The 18,516-nt window shown below is 44.6% G+C and overlaps 1 protein-coding gene across 1 annotated transcript in view; it reads left to right on the top strand.

Annotated features, from left to right (window-relative positions):
* The first annotated feature begins 1,095 nt into the window (after nt 1-1,095).
* LOC131513198 (uncharacterized) overlaps nt 1,096-18,516 on the top strand; it is a 434,303-nt gene continuing 416,882 nt past the window's right edge. Inside the window, exons 1-2 of the mRNA XM_058732542.1 lie at nt 1,096-1,597; nt 9,265-9,429. Of these exons, the coding sequence (XP_058588525.1) occupies nt 1,096-1,597; nt 9,265-9,429 (667 nt within the window). The remainder of the gene's footprint in view (nt 1,598-9,264; nt 9,430-18,516) is intronic.

The following is an 18,516-nucleotide window of genomic DNA, read 5'->3' as shown; positions in this document are numbered from 1 at the left end:
GGAAGACAATAGGTTCAAAATTACCTCCCAAACTCAGAATTTATGGGCCATGGTACACACCCTAAGTAAATGAGTGAGGTCTTCATTAATTGTTCATTCGTTAAATAAATTGTAAGTTAACTGATTATGTAGGGTAATGTTTTTCCACATTTCTGTGATAAGAATCATTTGGAGAGCTGGAGATTAATTCCACTAATTACAACAGGGCCTAGTATGGGCCAGTAACTTGAAAATTTTTATATTTTCAAATATCCCAAGATGATTATCATGATCAAGGAAATGTGGGAAAACTGGCTTGTAACCTGCTTTTCAGCCTTTCGATTTTAAGTCTTGAACTACTATTCCCTGAATGACCAAAGGAAAAGTCTTGTCCAGTCCACTTTTAGGAAAGCAAAGTAAGTTTTCTAAACATTTGGTTTGATAAACTCTCCTCTTTGGAAGCATCCCAAATACTTTATTCCAGTTGTTTCCTAAAAGACACTATTTCTCATTTCCATTTTTAACCCAGCTCTTCTCAATCCCGTTTTCCTTGGAGGCTCACCCCTTGAGTTGAGATAGCAATCCAATCAAATCATTGTTAAAAATTAGTTTCTTATTACACGATTGTCAACTTAAGTACCTTTGCTTGCTTCTGTCTTGCTCCCTTATATCCAAAAACTTAACAAGTTAGGGTGCTTTGTATGGACTTAATACCTTTCCACCTTAAATCTCATATTAACAGCCCCATGTATGTCAGCCTGAATTTCAGCTTTTTTTTTTTTTTTTTTTTTTTTTTTTTTTTTATGAGTTCAATTCCCCTTTGGCATCCTGGTCCAGATAATGCCTACTTCTTCTATGGTCATTATCTTAGAAACATTGCTGATGATGTAGAAAATGGTAAAAATCATGGAGGATGTCACACCCTCCTGCCTGAGTTTGCCATTGACCTTCAGCCAGAGTTTAGGTTGTGAGGGTCAGAGATTTTCTCTTTGGGCACAATCATGCGGATGGCGCTGAAGAGCATGAAGCTCTTGGCAAGAATCAGGGAAGCCTCTTCTTCCACACGTCCTGCATATCGCTGATGGTCATATCCACGCACAGGGCACACAGCTGGCCATGCAGTCTATGGCTGCGGCCTCTGGGAAGACGCAGCCACTTTCGTCCCTCACCACACTCACCCAGTTTGAGCTTAAGGTGCAGGTTGTGGACGTAGTTGGGGAAGAGGATGACCGAGCCCTCGCGCGTGTAGGTGGTGGACAGCTTCAGGAAGAGCACCTGTCCTGCGCTGAACTACTCTCTGCAGCTCCAAGGTGTGGTCCGCATAGTTCCCGCCCACAAACACGGTATTCTTCCCCAACTCCTGGAAGCCGGACAGCTGCCCACCTGCTGCCAGGGCTCTTGGCGGTTGCCCATGGAATCAGACGGATTTTGCAGGGCCAGTCACCTGACGCCTACGGCTACCGGGAGAGGACGAACTACCTAGGCGTCTTGCTTGGCGTTCTGCCGGCTGGCACCGCCCCGGCGCTCAGCCTTCTGGGAGCCACTCTCCGGCGATGTCAGCACTTGGGCCTGGTCCATGGAGAGGTGGAGGTTCTAGAATATCTCCGTTTGTTCTCAGGTTTGAGGGCGGGTATTATGTTCTTATGCTTTTTAGACGTATAAATCAGTCTGTTCTGAGTATTAGTCTTTTTTTTTTTTTTTTTTTTTTTTGTAATTTCTCAGTCTCTCAAATTTTCCTCCTACTCTCAAGGATTCTCTTTTCCCTTTCCTCTTTCCCAAGAGGGCATTTGGGTGCAGAAGGAAGCTTTTATAACCTCACAGCAGTGGGGGAGGGGCATCCGGATCATAGCTCTTTTCCACTCTCTCTTGTGATGTCCAGCCCACTTCAGCAGGTCTTTGGTACCCGTCTGTGTCTTTTGCACATAGAATGGCTTGTTTACCTGGTCTGTTAACTCTCCTGAGCTGGTCTCCACTGAGGTGTGAATTGTCCCACTGTGGTTTGGAGGTGTGTTCTCTTGGTGATTTCTTTCTTCACCACTGCCTCTAATGGTGTGGTTGCCCTTGCAACATTTCTGGTCTCCTCTATAGCTCATCCTTTCTGCACCTATCATGCAGAGGCATAGTCACCTCGGATTGTTATACCCAGAATTCATGATCCCCAAAGACCACTAGGGAGCTGAGTCCGATGCAAAAGCAAAAGAGCCTTTATTCGAGCTAGCTCGAGCTCAATCCCTACCTGCACCAACGCAGCGGTGAGATACCAGGGAGAGAGAGCGAGTTTCAAAAGCACAATTATAGGGGTCTAGGGGCAATTGGTGAGGTAATGGCTGTGGCCTCAGCCAATTGGCTGGGGAAGGGTCGTGGCCTTGGCCGATTGGCTGGGGAAGGGTTGGAGTCCTGTTACGCAGGTCGCTGGGCGTGTTTTGATCAGGAAGTTTGAACAGGTGAGCGGGAGGTTACTCAAGGGAAAGAGGCGCTGTCAGAGGTTTCTGCGATTTTCCCGGAAAAGGGGTCATGTCGGGGACATAGTCACTCAAGGTGGAGGACACAGAACAAGATGGAGTCGGCCGGTGTAGGCCCGCCCTTTCTCCCCTCCCCTTGTCATGTAGCTTAGGGACCCAATCATGGGACCGACTGCATTTTTGGTGACAAGGGGAACAGAATTTGGAGGTTTACGCAAAGTTCTGGGAAGCAAGTGTCCCTGGGGTGGCTCTGGGAGGTCTGATTAAGTATTGTCCCCGAGCTGGTGTCTATGATCTGCCAGGTGATGTTTTGGGGGGGCGCAGGGACTCCCGGCAGCATGAGCAATGACAAGCAGAGTTAACAGAGTTACCAATATTAGGTGGGTCAAATGCGCTGTAGCTTGAGCTTGAGCGGGTTGTGTTGGTCTCGACTGATGGCCCATCGTGTGACGAAGTCCTTCCGGATCGAGGAGGGGTCCGCTGGCCGAATGTGGGTGTGATGGACCCAGGTCGCGATGCCGTCTACTTTGAGAGCGGTGGGGGTTGTCAGCACCACGATGTAGGGTCCCTTCCAGTGCGGCTCGAGGGTCTCTCGGTGGTGCCTCTTGACATAGATCCAGTCTCCCGGCCTGTACTGATGAGGTGTCGGGGTAGGGCCAGCCTCGTAGATGGCACGGAGGTGCGGCCAAATGTCCTCGTGCGCCCTCTGGAGCCCTCTCAAGGAAAGAAAAAGTTCTTGATCTTTAAACTCAGCAATAAGTTCAGCTCAAAGGCTGGGAATAACAGGGGGTGGCCTGCCAAACATGGGAGTAAGGAGTAGGGAGTAGGGAGTAAAACCCAGAGTATAAGGAGTGTTTCTAACCCGGTAAAGGGCGTACGGTAGGAGAGTCGCCCAGTCCCCACCAGTCTCCATGGTTAATTTGGTAAGGGTCTCTTTTAGGGTTCTATTCATTCTTTCTACCTGTCCTGAGCTCTGGGGCCTATAAGCACAATGTAATTTCCAGTTTGCCCCCACTGCCTTGGCTACTGCCTGTGTTACCTGCGAGATAAAAGCTGGTCCATTGTCTGATCCTACCATGGCAGGAAAACCATACCTGGGTAAGATGTCTTCTAGTAGCTTCTTAGCCACCGTCTGAGCCGTTTCATGCTTGGTTGGGTATGCCTCCACCCAGCCAGAGAAGGTGTCTATAAATACTAAAAGATATTTATAACCATACTTTCCTGGTTTGACTTCAGTGAAGTCGACTTCCCACTGGGCTCCCGGTCTGGTGCCTCTGAGCCTGGTTCCTTTTTTATTTGATGTGGCTCTTGCGTTGGTGAGTTGGCAGGTCTTGCAGGCAGATACAACTTGCTCTATTTTGGTGTCCTGTTGGTGAATCTTGATTCCAGCATGTCGGATTAAGTCTTTTAATTTTCGGGCCCCCATGTGAGTAGACCGATGCATGTGCTCTAATATTGAGACTCCGAGCCGGTCTGGCAGCACGAGCTCCTTGTTAGGTGTATACCGCCATCCCTTTATCTCCTGGGCCATGGGGAGTTTCTTGATCCGCTGTAACTCCTCCTGGGGGTATTTGGGCTGGTCTGGTAAAACTGGGTCTCCCGGGTCCGGTAGTTGTATGGTCATGGTGGGGACTGAAGTAAGGGCTACTGCCTTGGCTGCCTGGTCAGCCTTTCGATTACCTCTAGCTACTGGGTTATCAGCTTTTTGGTGCCCTTGGCAGTGGATATGGCTAGCTTGGCAGGAAGCCATAAGGCCGTAAGCAGGTTAAGTATCTCCTGCTTATTTTTTATAGTCCGTCCTTCTGCCGTCAGTAACCCCCTCTCCTGATAAATTGCCCCATGAATATGAGCTGTGGCAAATACATAACGGCTGTCTGTGTAGATGTTAAGCCATTTTCCAGCTCCCAGCATCAGCGCCTTGGTGAGGGCTATGAGCTCTGCTCACTGGGCTGACGTTCCAGAGGGTAGAGCCTCCGCCCATACGGTGTCTGTTTCGGTGACCACCGCTGCACCCGCATACCTGTGTCCGTCTCGCACAAAGCTGCTGCCATCAGTGAACCAAGTAGCCTTGGCATCGGGGAGGGGCCGGTCGGTCAGGTCCATCCGGAATCCATGTACTTGTTCCAGGATTCCCGCACAGTCATGTAGTGGAGCACCTAGGTCAGGGTCGGGCAGCAGGGTTGCAGGATTGAGGGCTGCACTAGGGTGGAACCGCACTCGTGGAGGGTTGAGTAGGAGGCTCTGGTAATGAATCACACGTATGTTGCTCATCCATCTATCAGGAGGCTGTTTTAGGACCCCTTCAATGGCGTGTGGGGTCGTGATCCAGATCTCCTGTCCTAGGGTCAGTTTGTCTGCATCCTTGACTAGGAGTGCTGTCGCTGCAATAATTCTTAGGCATGGCGGCCAGCTGGCAGCCACTGGGTCTAGTTTCTTGGACAGGTAAGCCACTGGGCGGTTCCAGGAGCCTAAGGCTTGAGTTAGAACCCCTTTTGCTATTCCCTTATGTTCGTCTACAAAGAGGTGGAAGGGCTTCGTAATGTCTGGTAGGCCCAGGGCTGGGGCACTTAGGAGGCCCTTTTTTTTAACTGATTAAAGGTAGTTTCTTCTTTTTCAGCCCATTTAAATGTTTTCCCTTCTTTGGTAGCTTCATATAGGGGCCTGGAAATCTCAGCAAAACCTGGAACCCAGAGGCGGCAGTAGCCAGCTGATCCTAGGAATTCCCTCACTTCTCTTCGGGAGGTGGGAGTAGGGATCTTTAGGACAGTTTCTTTTCTGGCATCTGATAACCGCCGCTGTCCACCCTCCAGGATATATCCCAGGTAACTTACCCTCTCCCTGCATATCTGAGCCTTCTTCTCGGATGCCTGGTACCCTAAGGCCCCCAGGGTAGCCAGCAGGTCCTGGGTCCCTTGCTCAGTCTTTGGCCGTGTCAGCAGCAATCAGGATGTCATCTACGTACTGTAGAAGGGTGAGGCCAGGGTGCTCCCTTCTGTACTCACCCAGGTCCTCGTGTAGTGCCTCGTCGAAGATGGTGGGTGAATTTTTGAATCCCTGAGGTAGCCGTGTCCAGGTGAGTTGCCCACTGTAGCCCTCCTCCGGATCATGCCACTCGAAGCGAACAAGGGTTGGCTCTGGGGTGCCAGCGGCAGACTGAAGAAGGCGTCCTTTAAATCTAGTACAGTATACCAGACCCTGGAGGGCGCCAAGGAGCTCAAGAGAGTATATGGGTTGGGAACAGTTGGGTGTATGTCCGCGACCCTCTTATTTACTTCCCGGAGGTCTTGTACCGGTCGGTAGTCATTTGTGTGAGGCTTTTTGACTGGCAGTAGGGGGGTGTTCCAGGCAGACTGGCAAGGAACTAGTACCCCTAGGCTTCGTAGTCTCCGGATGTGTGGCTGGATCCCCTTCCGGGCCTCCTGAGACATGGGGTATTGTTTGATCCTTACCGGACTCTCTCCTGGCTTGAGCTCTACCAGGACTGGGGTCCTGTGAGCGGCTAGTCCCATTCTCCTTGTCTCTGCCCAAACCGAGGGGAATTCTTGTAGCCATCTGTCTATATTATCCTCTCTCGGGAGCGCCTCCTGGTGGAGACGGTATTCATCCTCCAGTTTCATGGTCAGTACCTGGATGGGGTGGCCCTTGCCATCGGTGACCTGAGGCCCCCCTTGTCTGAAAGTTATCTGAGCTCCAATCTTGGTCAGTAAGTCCCGTCCTAACAGCGGGTAGGGGCATTCTGGTATTACCATAAAAGAGTGGGATACCCGGCCCGTTCCCAAATCTACTGTTCTTTGGGTAGTCCATAAATACTGGCTCATACCAGTTGCCACTTGTACCCAGGACTTCTTGCTGGCTAGTTTTCCTTGTGGGGTGCGGAGGACCGAATGTTGTGCTCTGGTGTCGACAAGGAAGGCAACAGGGGTCCCCTCCACCTTAAGAGTTACCCTGGGTTCGGGGAGAGGGTCCGAACCCCGACTCCTCTAATCACTTAGTTCATCTAGCTCTAGGACTTTTACTCGATCAGTCTTGCTTCTCTTCCTGCCGGCCCTTTTTGGACAATCTCGGGCCCAGTGCCCTATCTCCTTGCAGTATGCGCACTGATCCTTCTGCAGCCTCTGCTTTCCCCCCTTGGTAGTTCCTTTACCTTTTCTTGCATTGTCTGCCAGCTGCCGGAGATGGCGGTCTCGTTCCTCGGGGAAGTCAGCAGTGGTAGCTAGTAGTATTCTGGCCAGGTCTCGAGTCTGCTTACTGCTGGCAGCCGCCATGGCGCGAGCCTGCTTGTCCTCAGGAGGCTCCTGGTTATTATATACCTTTTCGGCTACCACCAGTAAGTCCTGCAGACTTTTTTCTCCTAGTCTGTTTTCTGTAATTTTCTCCTAATGTCTATGGCCGATTGGTTTACAAAGGCCATGATAACAGCTGCCTTGCTTTCCGGAGCCTCTGGATCCATGGGGTTATAGGTACGGAATGCCTCCATGATCCGTTCTAAAAAGGCAGCCGGAGATTCATCTTTTCCCTGTTGTACATTTCCTACCTTGGCCAAATTGGTTGACTTTCTAGCAGCCATTTGGAGACCCCCCATTAGAGTCTGGCGGTAGACCCGGAGCCTCTCCTTACCTTCTGCCGTGTTGAAATCCCACTGGGGCCGAGTTAAGGGGAAGGAGGCATCTATCTGAGCCTGGTTGGTGGTGCGATTCCCGTCTGCGCCCGGAACTAGTTTTCAGGCCCCATTGAGGATTCTTTCTCTTTCTTCAGTCGTGAACAGGACCTGCAAAAGCTGCTGGCAATCGTCCCACGTGGGCTAATGGGTAAAAAGAACAGAGTCTAATAAATCAATAAGCCCTGCCGGTTTCTCGGAAAACTTAGGATTCTGAGCTTTCCAATTGTAGGTCACTAGTGGCGAAAGGCCAATAGTGATGGGCTGATTCCCCTCCGCGTCTGGGGGTCCGGTGGCTCGCAGGGGCAGAATAGTGGAGTTGGCGGCGGAGGCGGATTGCTCCCTCTGAGCCCTTTGTCTGGTAAAGGGTGGGCTTCCCACTGGAGCGTTTCCGCCTCCCGCTCTCAGAACAGCGTCTGCCTCCCCCGGGGGGGGGGGGGGTAGGATGGTGTTCTTCCGCCATCCTACAGGGGTTATACGGGGGAGGAAAAATTAATTCTTCTTCAGTACACCCCTGTAAGACAGGGTAGAGGGGTGCTGAAGGCTGGATAAGACTTTTCTTCTTCTTTGTCCCCTGCAAAGCAAGAATGGGTTTTGGCTCCGGAGGGAGCAGGGCTAGGAAGGGCTTAAGCCAAGAGGGCGGGTCTTCTACAAGGTCCTGCCAAGTGATAATGTAAGGGAGCTGATCAAGATGGCCCATCTTAGGCCGAGAGATGATACTCCTGACTCGGTGGATGGTAGGGAGGTCGAAGGTCCCCTCTGGTGGCCATCCGACATTGAAAGTTGGCCACTCGCTAGAACAAAAAAACTGCCACCTACCCTTTCGGACTTCCACACTGAGGTTATTAGCTCTTCCCCTCACATCCTTAAAGTGATCAATCATAATACTTAGAGGAGTAGTCTGAGTCTGTCCCATAACGTCTGTCCAGTAAGTCCACAGAACAAAACAGAGAAACACAAAAACAGACAAACGGAGGGCCCCTAGAAAGTCTTCCAACTCCATAGAAGCAAAACTGAAAGCTAGCTTAGACCTTTGAGGGGATTCCACATCCCTCCAAAACCGATGAGGGGATTCCACGTCCCTCCCAAGACGACAGCCTCACGCCGACCAGCGGGAGCGACCCGCCTCGTCTCAGACCTTTGAGGGGATTCCACGTCCCTCCAGAAGGGAGAATCGGAACATCTTGCGAAACTCCTGGCCCGTGGTCCTCCAGTGCGTCCACTTAGACTGCGTCAGGCACTACCAGAATTCCAGAAATGAGCTCACACAGAAAAGACAGAACAAACAGACAGACACTAACCGTGGCCAGTCAGGCTCTCCAAGTCGGGGGTCCCTCATGGGTCTTGGGGATCCCGGACGAGCCCCCAAATGTTATGCCCAGAATTCGTGATCCCCAAAGACCACTAGGGAGCTGAGTCCGATGCAAAAGCAAAAGAGCCTTTATTCAAGCTAGCTCGAGCTCAATCCCCTACCTGCACCGATGCAGCGGTGAGATACCAGGGATAGAGAGCGAGTTTCAGAAGCACAAAGGTTTTATAGGGGTCCAGGGGCAATTGGTGAGGTGATGGCTGTGGTCTCAGCCGATTGGCTGGGGAAGGGTCGTGGCCTTGGCCGATTGGCTGGGGAAGGGTTGGAGTCCTGTTACGCAGGTCGCTGGGCGTGTTTTGATCAGGAAGTTTGAACGGGTGAGCGGGAGGTTACTCAAGGGGAGGAGGCGCGGTCTGAGGTTTCTGCGATTTTCCTGGAAAAGGGGTCACCCCTTTTAACTGCGATTCCCCAGACTAGGCCCGGGGAAGAATCAGCTCCAAGATTTTTAGATCTATCCTTTCCCTCCCCACAATGTATCCAGGTGTGTTTCTATCATGTCTTCTCCTCCTAGAGGGTCTTGGTTCCAGAACAAATCAGTCTTCAGTGTGTCATTCAGGGTCTTGGAAGATCCAGAGATGGCATACTTAAATTCGGCAATTTCAGAAGAGTTTAGCAGAGGGACTGTTTAGTAACGTGTGAGGAGACCACAGGGGACAGACAGTGAAGGACTCAGGTTAGAAACCGCAGGATGGCCAGGCAGAAGTTGGGTATCCTTGGTAGATGAAGACAGCCTGTGACAATCCCACAAGGAAGGAGATAGTATCTTGACTCCCTTTTCTCCCTGTGATCTTTTCTAGATGCTCCTCATTTGCTGAATTCAATAAGAAGCCAGGGGGACAGGAGCCTGTTAAATGCAGCCTATCCTTTGATAGAATCCAGCCAGTCTCTTGGGCCGTGGAGCAGGTGGAGAATGGATCTGAAGGGTCAAGTGGAACATACCCAGCTGACTCGGCTTCCTGGAGGTACAGAGAAGATGTGTGTGTGTGTGTGTGTGTGTGTGTGTGTGTGTGTGTGTATGCACGAGTGTGACAGAGAGAGAGAGGAAGAGAGAGGAATGTTCAGAGAAATCATTGACTATAAAGAAATGTTACTGATGGAACAGTTGTTTTTCGTGTAAGTTGTATCTTGGAAGAAAGAAAAGGCTGAGGCCACCTCACAAGATCCCATAGCTATATGACGACTATAGCTTGTCCTTTGTAGGTCTTATTCTCAGCACTTGTCATGGTAGCTAGCACACAGGAAATCTTCAGTAAGTATTTATTAATGTCTTTTTGTACTAGGGAAACAAATCTGAACTCAGGATGTGTTTACACAATGTGATGGTTAATTTCATGTGTCAACCTAATTGGCTAAGCGTTGCCTAAATATCTGGGGAAACATTTGTAGGTGTGTCTGTGTGGGTGTTTTTGGAAGAGATTAGCATTTGAATCTGTAGACTGAGTAAAGATCTGCCCTTATGAACTAATAATGGTGAGGAGCCAATCTGTTGAAGGCAGAGAGAGGCAGAAGGGTGAAATCTCTCTCTTCTTGAGCTGGGACTTCCACCTTCTCCTGCCCTCTCACATTGGAGCTCTGAGTTCTCAGCCCTTCTGATTGTGGGACTTGCACTATCATCTCCCCTCTTGTCTCACACGGCTTTGGCCTTGGACTGAATTATACTTTCTTGCTTCTCCAGCTTGCAGACGGCAGATCAGGGAACTTCTAGACTTTCATAACCATCCCAGTTAAATGCTATAATAAATCTCCTATGTGTATCTCTGTGTATCCTATTGGTACTATTTCTCTGAAGTCTAATACACACAGTTTGCTTAGTTGAATGTGATCCCTAAGTTGGGCTGATGACTCTTGGAAATCGTCTTTCAGCAGTGATTAATTATCCTTGCTTGAATAACCTGATTGCTTATTTAATCAAAGAGGAGTGTCTTTAAGAATGTTGCCCTAAAATTTGCTTTTACTTTGTTCTTTCTTTAGCAGAATTTGTCTGTTTACAACTCTTATTTTACAAACAAACTTTTTTTCTTTTCTTTCCTTTTAGAGAGAGAGAGAGAGAGCAGGAGCAGGGGAGAGGAGCAGAGGGGGAGAGAATCTCAAGCAGGTTCCATGCTCAGAGCGGAGCATGACATGTGGCTCAATTCCATTACTCTGAGATCATGACCTGAGATAAAATCAAGAGTCTGACTCTCAACCAGTGAGCCACCCAGGTGCCCTTTTGTTTTCTTTAAAAGTTTGCCTTTCCTGGGGTGTCTTGGTGGCTCAGTTGGTTAAGTGTTTGACTCTTGATCTTGGCTCAGGTCATGATCTCACAGTTCATGGGATTGACCCCAGTGTCGGTCACTGTGCTGAGAGCTCGGAGCCTGCTTGAAATTCTCTCTCTCCCCCTCTGTCTGCCTCTCCCCTGCTCACTCGTGTGCTCTCTCTCTCTCTTGCAAAATAAATAAATGAAACTTAAACAATTTTTTCCCCTCCTCTCCTGTTTCCAGAGCTCTCCCTGGCTGACTTAAATAAAAAGTCGCACTGCTTATGCCCATCCTTTTCCATCTTTAGAAACAGCCACATGATGATTCTGTAGTCTTCCTTGGAGATAATCTCCATGATCAGGCTTTCTCTTCTAACCTCTACTGATCTTGGTGGCCATCCTGGGAACCCTCCTCATTTTCCCTGTCAGCCTGTTTCTGGTCTAGATGGGTATTAAGGATGTGGGATGATTATACACCCTAATGCCTAATCCATAGCTATCGTATTACAGAGCTTGCTTTTAAAATCTGTCATGGGATATTATTTCTGGTATATTTTTTTCATTTCTTTCCTTGCCTAAGTATACACATCTTTTTTTTTTAAGTTCTATTAAAATACATCTTATTTCAATCTGTATGTCCAACTTACTTTATACCTGTAAAGATAATATTATTTCTTATGTAAAGCAGCAAACTCAGTTACTGTGAAGGTCAGTCAGGGAACCATACTGTGTAAAGCTGCCAGATCAGAGAAAGTGCGTGATGTTAGGACTCTGGAAAGAGGAGTACATGGTTTACCTAAAGGTATGAAAATTTAACTTAAAAACAAAAATGCCTTTCTGGGAAAAATCAGTTTAAAAGTTGTCTACAGGCCTGATTCCATCTCTGACCTAAATCATTGACCAAAATATTAATAACACGGAGGCTCTATTGACATTCTTGCTCATTTATTCATTTAACAAATATTTATATTGAATGCTGCAGAGTCCCACGCACCCATTTAGAATGTTGCCCCTCTAGGGACGCCTGGGTGGCTCAGTCATTTGGGTGTCCGAGTTTGGCTTAGGTCATGATCTCATGGTTTGTGGGTTTGAGCCCCGCATCAGCCTCTGTGCTGACAGCTCAGAGCCTGGAGCCTGCTTCGGATTCTGTGTCTCCCTCTCTCTCTCTGCCCTTCCCCTGCTCATGCTCTGTCTCTCTCTGTCTCTCAAAAATAAATGTGAAAAAATTTGTTTAGAATGTTGCACCTCTAAATATGAATATGAATACTAACACTAATAATGATACTAAGAATTTGTTTTTGGCTCTCAGGTTTTCTGGGTCTAGGAAAACAGGTGGAAAACTAAGTGTCTAGTTATAGAACCATATCATGGGCTTCCAGAGAGCTTGGGAACCTAAAAGAGGGATTGGGTGACAGTCGAGGACTTAATGCTTAACAGAAGAGCCAGTTTGTGGTATATGTTATGCAACCCTAGAAGTGTATATTCCAAAAAGTTAAAGTACTCATATTTTGCTCCCAAGGTATACACTATTATTTTTTTAAAGTTTTTAAGGGGTGCCTGGGTGATTTAGTTGGTTGAGCGTCTGACTCTTGATTTTGGCTCAGGTCATGATCTCATGGTTCATGAGATGCAGCCCCACTACGGGCTTCACGCTGACAGCACGGAGCCTGCTTGGGATTCTCTCTCTCCTCTCTCTGCCCTTCTCCCAGCTTGCACGTGCATGTGCTCTTTCTCAAAATAAATAAATAAGTGAACTTAAAAAAGATTTTTTATTTTGAGGCACTTGGGTGGCTTGGTTGGTTGAGCGTCCGACTCTTGATTTCAGCTCAGGTCATGATCTCAGGGTTGTGGGATCGAGCCCTGCTTTGGTCTCCCCTCTGACAGTGCAGAGCCTGCTTGGGATTCTCTCTGCCCCTCCCCTGCTTGTGCTTTCTCTTTAAAATAAAAAAAAAAACAAGTTTTTATTTATTTATTTTTAACGATTTATTTATTTTTGAGAGAGAGAGAGAGAGAGCATGAACGGAGGAGAGGCAGAGAAAGAGAGAGAGCAACACAGAATCCATAGCAGGTTCCAGATTCTGAGCTGTCAGCATAGAGCCTGATACAGACCTTGAACCCATGAACTATGAGACAATGACCTGAGCTGAAGTCAGATGCTCAACTGACTGAGCCACCCAGGCATCCCTAAAAAAAAGTTTAAAAATTTTAATTCCAGAATAGTTAACATGTAGTGTTATATTAGTTTTAGGTGTACAATATAGTCATTCATCAATTTTATACCTTACTTAATGCTCATCATAAGTGTACTCTTTAATACCCATCACCTAGTTTACCCATCCCCTACCTACCTCCCCTCTGGTAACCATCAGTTTCTTCTCTGTAGTTAAGAGTCTGTTTCTAGGTTTGTTTCTCTTTTTTCCCCCTTATTAATTAGTTTTGTTTCTTAAATTCTACATACAAATGAAATCAAATGGTGTCTTTTTCTGACTTATTTCACTTAGCATAATACTCTCTAGCTCCATCCATTTGTTACAAGTAGCAAAATTTCATTTTCTTTTGTGGCTGAATAATATTCCATTGTATATATAGAGAGAGACCATGTCTTTATTCATTCATCTATTGATGTATACACTTGGGCTGCTTCCATAATTTGGCAATAAATAATGCTGCAATAAACATAGAGGTGCATATGTCCTTTTAAATTAGTGGTTTTGTATTCTTTGGGTAAATACCCAGTAGCACCGTTACTAGATCATAGAGTAGTTCTATTTTTAACTTATTGAGGAACTTCTGTAGTGTTTTCCACAGTTTGCATTCCTACCAAATGCGTGAGGGTTCTTTTCCTCCACATCCTTGCAAACACTTGTTGTTTTCTTGTATTTTTGATTTTAACCATTCTGGCACATGTGAGGTTTTGATTTACATTTCCCTGATGATGAGTGATGTTGAACATCTTTCCATGTGTGTGTCTATTGGCCATCTGTATGTTTTCTATATTATTATATTTTTGAGTTAACATGTCTACTAGGTTGAGAATGGAATTAAAATGCTGCTTTATTTTACCAGGAGTCCTATTCTTTCCATATTAGAAGAAATTTCAGGTACTAAGGAGTTGTGAATGAAGACAGAGATGATGTAATCTAGTGATCCCCAACATTTTCACCCCTGGAACAAACATCAAGGATGATTATGTTGTACTCAGAACACTGTCATCCACATATTCTGATTTGAGAAATGCCAAAGAGTTTTGCAGGAAATAAAGCACATAGAACTATAGACTATTTTTTTAAAACCCCATCTAGCTTTCTCTTTTTTCTTTTAAAAACATATACATAGAAAAAGTCACTAAGAAATTTTCAGTTAGAAAAGTATAATTTATGAGAATTACAATAATTTGTAATCACCCAACTCCTAAGGGTAAATAAAGGCTATTATATGATATAAAGTAGCCTGTGTGTTATGAGCAATTTCATCTTTGTTGTCTGAAATGCTACTTCATTTACTCCACCTCAAAAGCAAGTGAAGTGCCAGTGACTGATTTTGACGTTATAATGGGGACAACCTTGGAACAGCTATACATTTTTAGAAGAAAATTATCTGTAAATCTTGATAATTTAACTATTACTAGGTTGAACTGCCTGTGACACATTGCCCAGTTGCTTGTGATACAACAGTATGTCATGACATTGGGGTTGTGAGTTAATGCTCTAGTTCAGCTCTATTCTTCTGTCAGAGGTTAAAACCGAGACCTAAAGAGTAACTTATAGAAGACCTCATGGTGCACTAATAACAGGACTGGGGCCAGGGGAGGGGAGTAAATCAATATAGAGTGCATGCTGTGCACCTGGTGTTGTCCGAGGCATTTTCTACACATTTTCCCCAATTTTCACAACTCTTCAAGGTAGATGTTAATTTTATCACTGTACAGAGGAGATAATAGATTCTCAGACAGTTTAACAGCTTGTTTAATAATATACAGCAGATAAGTCACCCAGCAGGGATTTAACACAGGTCTAAATCTCCTATTACGCTGCTATGCTTAAAAATAGAACCCATGTCTCAACTTCAGTTGTATGCTGTAAACTGCATTAAATAGCCTCTTTTTTTTTTTTTAAGTTTTAAAAAGGCAAATCTGTGCACTATTCTGGTATTGTCAGGTTGTATTCCCGCTTGCATAGACTTGTATTTGTCTCCATATTTTGTTACATATTTTGCTGATTGTTTTCAGATCAGAGTGGCACTCCCCTACGTGTTTGAGTCAACTATTGGTGTCTATTGACAAAAAATACTTGGATTGATAAAAAAGAGTCAGGAATGCTAGCAAAATCACTGAAAAATGACTTATCATATATTTAAGCACACCTAGTTGACAATTTTCTTTAATACTAGTTCAACTTAATTGTGATTTTGGAACTTTGTTGTATTAGCCTTAATTTAATCATCGAAAAACTGATTATTGAGATAATTTAAGTAAAATTGCCTTTAGTGAATGGCATGAGGTTTAAATGAAATCTTTTTTTTAAGTTTTTTTTAATGTAAGTGAAATCTTAAAAAAAACCCTAATACTTTACCTACATACTCAGTTACTCAGCCATACACATTATTTTGTCTATATAGTCTTTATAATAAATGTGAATTAAAACTGCAATGATAATAGATTTCTTTTTCTGTCATATCTCCATATAAGCAGCCATTAAATAATTTATTTTGAAAGATGAATGGCAAGCTATGACCTTTGTAGTTCAAAAGTTGTGTTCAATTACGTTGTTTTTACAATATCAAGAGTTATGGTCAGAGGTGTTAGAATGATTTTAATTTTGCTTATTTCATGTGTAAACCTTCTTTTGTGCTATTAGCATCCAATTTGTTTAGACCACAAATAGTTACATTATTTTATAAAGGATTCACCTTTATAAAAAAGTAGTGGAAAATTTATGTGTCATATACAAAATTGAATGAAATTTTCTGAGTTTTTTGAACAGTTATAATCTAGTGCAGCTTTAGCCAGGCTGAACTTGGTGGAAGTTGGAGCCTTTATTTCTGAATCCCATACTACACACAAAACAGGAGTTTGTTTGCTTAGTTGCTTTTACTGTCTGAATCAACCATTTATTTTTCATGTATGTGTTATATCTATAATTTATCTATCCATTCATCCATCTCTTATACAAACATATCTGTAAATAGTAGTTGATTTGTTGCAGTGATCCACACTTTACTCTATAAAATTCACTTCAGAAAGTTTAGTGAATTTGAAATCATAAGAGACTTCAGTGTATCTCTGTATAAAATAGAGGTGAAGTTATATTCCAAAAGAAAATTCAGATTTTCCTTAGGAATTAGTTTGATGCTATTGAACTAACAGAAACTTGTAAAGCAAAATTCTGAGTCCAGCTGCTGTAGACCATGTCAATTAAAGATTAAAATGTTTTGAATGATTCCAACTAAATATAATTTGTATATTTTTTTCTTCAGAATCAAATTATAAGTAATTAAAGTGAACACTGTTGTAAGGAAGGAAGAAACATATGGCTAATGACTGTGTTTCCTATAAGGCACACTACAGCATCGTCAAATCCTTTGTGGATTTGTCTAATTAGAAGGAAGAAAGGAAGGTAGGAAGGAAGGGAAAAATACATGAATGTGCTATAGTAAACCTCCTCACAGAGTGACTTGATACTCCACAGGAGTGCTTTCAAAGACTCTGTGGAGGTGTGAAGGCAGCAGGATTAGGAGAGGGAGAAGTTGAGCTGGGGTGCATTTGTAATAGAGATCTCAGCTCCTCTATGGGGAGATCTGGAAGTGTAAGGATTTCTAATTGAGTCAAAGGGCTTGGGTCTTTATACCACTGCATCATTCATTGGTTATAGGCTGCCCCTGAGGAGGGGTTATGACATAAGGCCTTCGTCTAAGGACATTTCCTGGAGAGGGACTCATGGGCAAGCTGTCTGCAGTCAACACTCCCAGGAGCTAAGGGAGTGACTGGGTGCTTAGAGTCAGACTTAGGCAGCACACAGTATTATCTACTAGAATGGAAGACTCTCTTGACATAAGCGTGTCTTGTCTTTTTAAAAGACTCTTTAATATAAACACCCTATTAGAGATAATTCAGTAATTCCCCTGGTCTCCTCTACAGTGAGAGCCCTATCTAAATTGATGTTGGATCTATTGCCTAGGAACCTGCTTAGATCTTTTGGATGTCTGCCCCAGGCCAATCTTTGTCACCTCTTTTAATAGGATGCAGGCTGGTCCTGCTTAAGAGGGAACAGTATCTGGCAATGACTGCTCACCTGACTTCTAATCATTGCCGATGTCTGTCTCTGTGAACTCCTAGATGCCCTGCTACTGGGTACCAAATAGATGAATGGGTACAAACAGTATAGTAAGAAAGGGACAAGAGATGTGATACTCTCATGCCTTCAACACCTTGCTAGACGTTTGACTGCCTGCTTCACTGTTAGCTGGTTATTCACCAGGTCTGGCCCTGCGACAGTGAGCTTTTTCTTTGGGACTTAGTTTACTTCCTGGTCTAAGGTAGTATTCAGACTAATTCTGACTTAGCCCTAGACTTTCTCTACAGCATTAAAACAATGGAAATATCCTGTGTACTGCTCTTACTATTCATCTGTAATGTCAAGTTGTAAGAATTTTGCAAGGCAAATTTTGAGCAGTGGAAAATTTATGTGTCATATATAAAATTGAATGAAATTTTCTGCGTTTTTTGAACAGTTATAATCTAGTGCAGCTTTAGCCAGGCTGACCTTAGTGGAGGTTGGAGCCTTTATTTCTGAATCCCATACTACACCCAATTAATTTTGCATACATTGAGAGTTTACAGCTGTATGGAAAATGAATGATTTGTTAGATTTAACACACTATGATTCTAAGTCAAAAGAAGAGAACTACTTTGATTCATTAAAGGACTCTACTTGTTACTGTCTTGATTTCTGCTCAGCTACATCATTCATAGAAAAGAAGGAAGGGGATATGTTAATTTGTTGATTCTTTTCTCTATTTTATTCCCAAGTTGATGGTTTATACCTCTCTGTTTCTGTCTCTCTCTCTCCCTTTTTTAAATTCTAGGTTTAGGCTCAGTCTACCACTTAAAGGGCAATAAGTTCAAGACAAAAGGCAATGCCTGTATTTCCCAATCAGATGTCCAATAATGATGTCATAATAGAGGTATACTTTAGAGGAACAAAACTATAATCTATATGTCAAATAAAAATTATTTGGTTGAATGTACATGACGAAGCTGGATTCCACCAAAAAACATTTTCTTTTAGTGATAGATGGTGAGACTTTAAGTACCTGAAGTATATAAAATAAAAAAAAAAAATTAAATGTTTATTTTTGAGAGAGAGAGAGAGAGAGAGAGAGCAAGCAGGGGAGGGACAGAGAGAGAGGGAGATAGAATCTGAAGCAGGCTCCAAACTGTCAGCACAGAGCCAGATGTAGGACTCAAACTCACAAACTGCGAGATCATGACCTGAGTAGAAGTGGGATGCTTAACTGACTGAGCCACCCAGGTGCCCCTAAAATTTTTAAACTGGCTTAAGTGCCAGTTGATTCAAAGCCAAATTATCAAAGTCTTGAATTCTGAAGTCTCAAATACATGAATATACTAAAAAAATTTTTTTTAATGTTAATTTTTGAGACAGAGCATGAGCGGAGGAGAGGCAGAAAGAGAGGGAGACATAGAATCTGAAGCAGGCTCCAGGCTCTGAGCTGTCAGCACAAAGCCCAACGAGGGGCTCGAACTCACAATCTGTGAGATCATGACCTGAGCCAAAGTTGGATGCTCAGCTGACTG

Source organism: Neofelis nebulosa, chromosome 5 (genome assembly GCF_028018385.1).
Source record: "Neofelis nebulosa isolate mNeoNeb1 chromosome 5, mNeoNeb1.pri, whole genome shotgun sequence".
Taxonomy (NCBI): Eukaryota; Metazoa; Chordata; class Mammalia; order Carnivora; family Felidae; genus Neofelis; species Neofelis nebulosa.
Note: the sequence above shows the minus strand (reverse complement) of the source record. Positions and strands in the feature narration are given on the sequence as shown.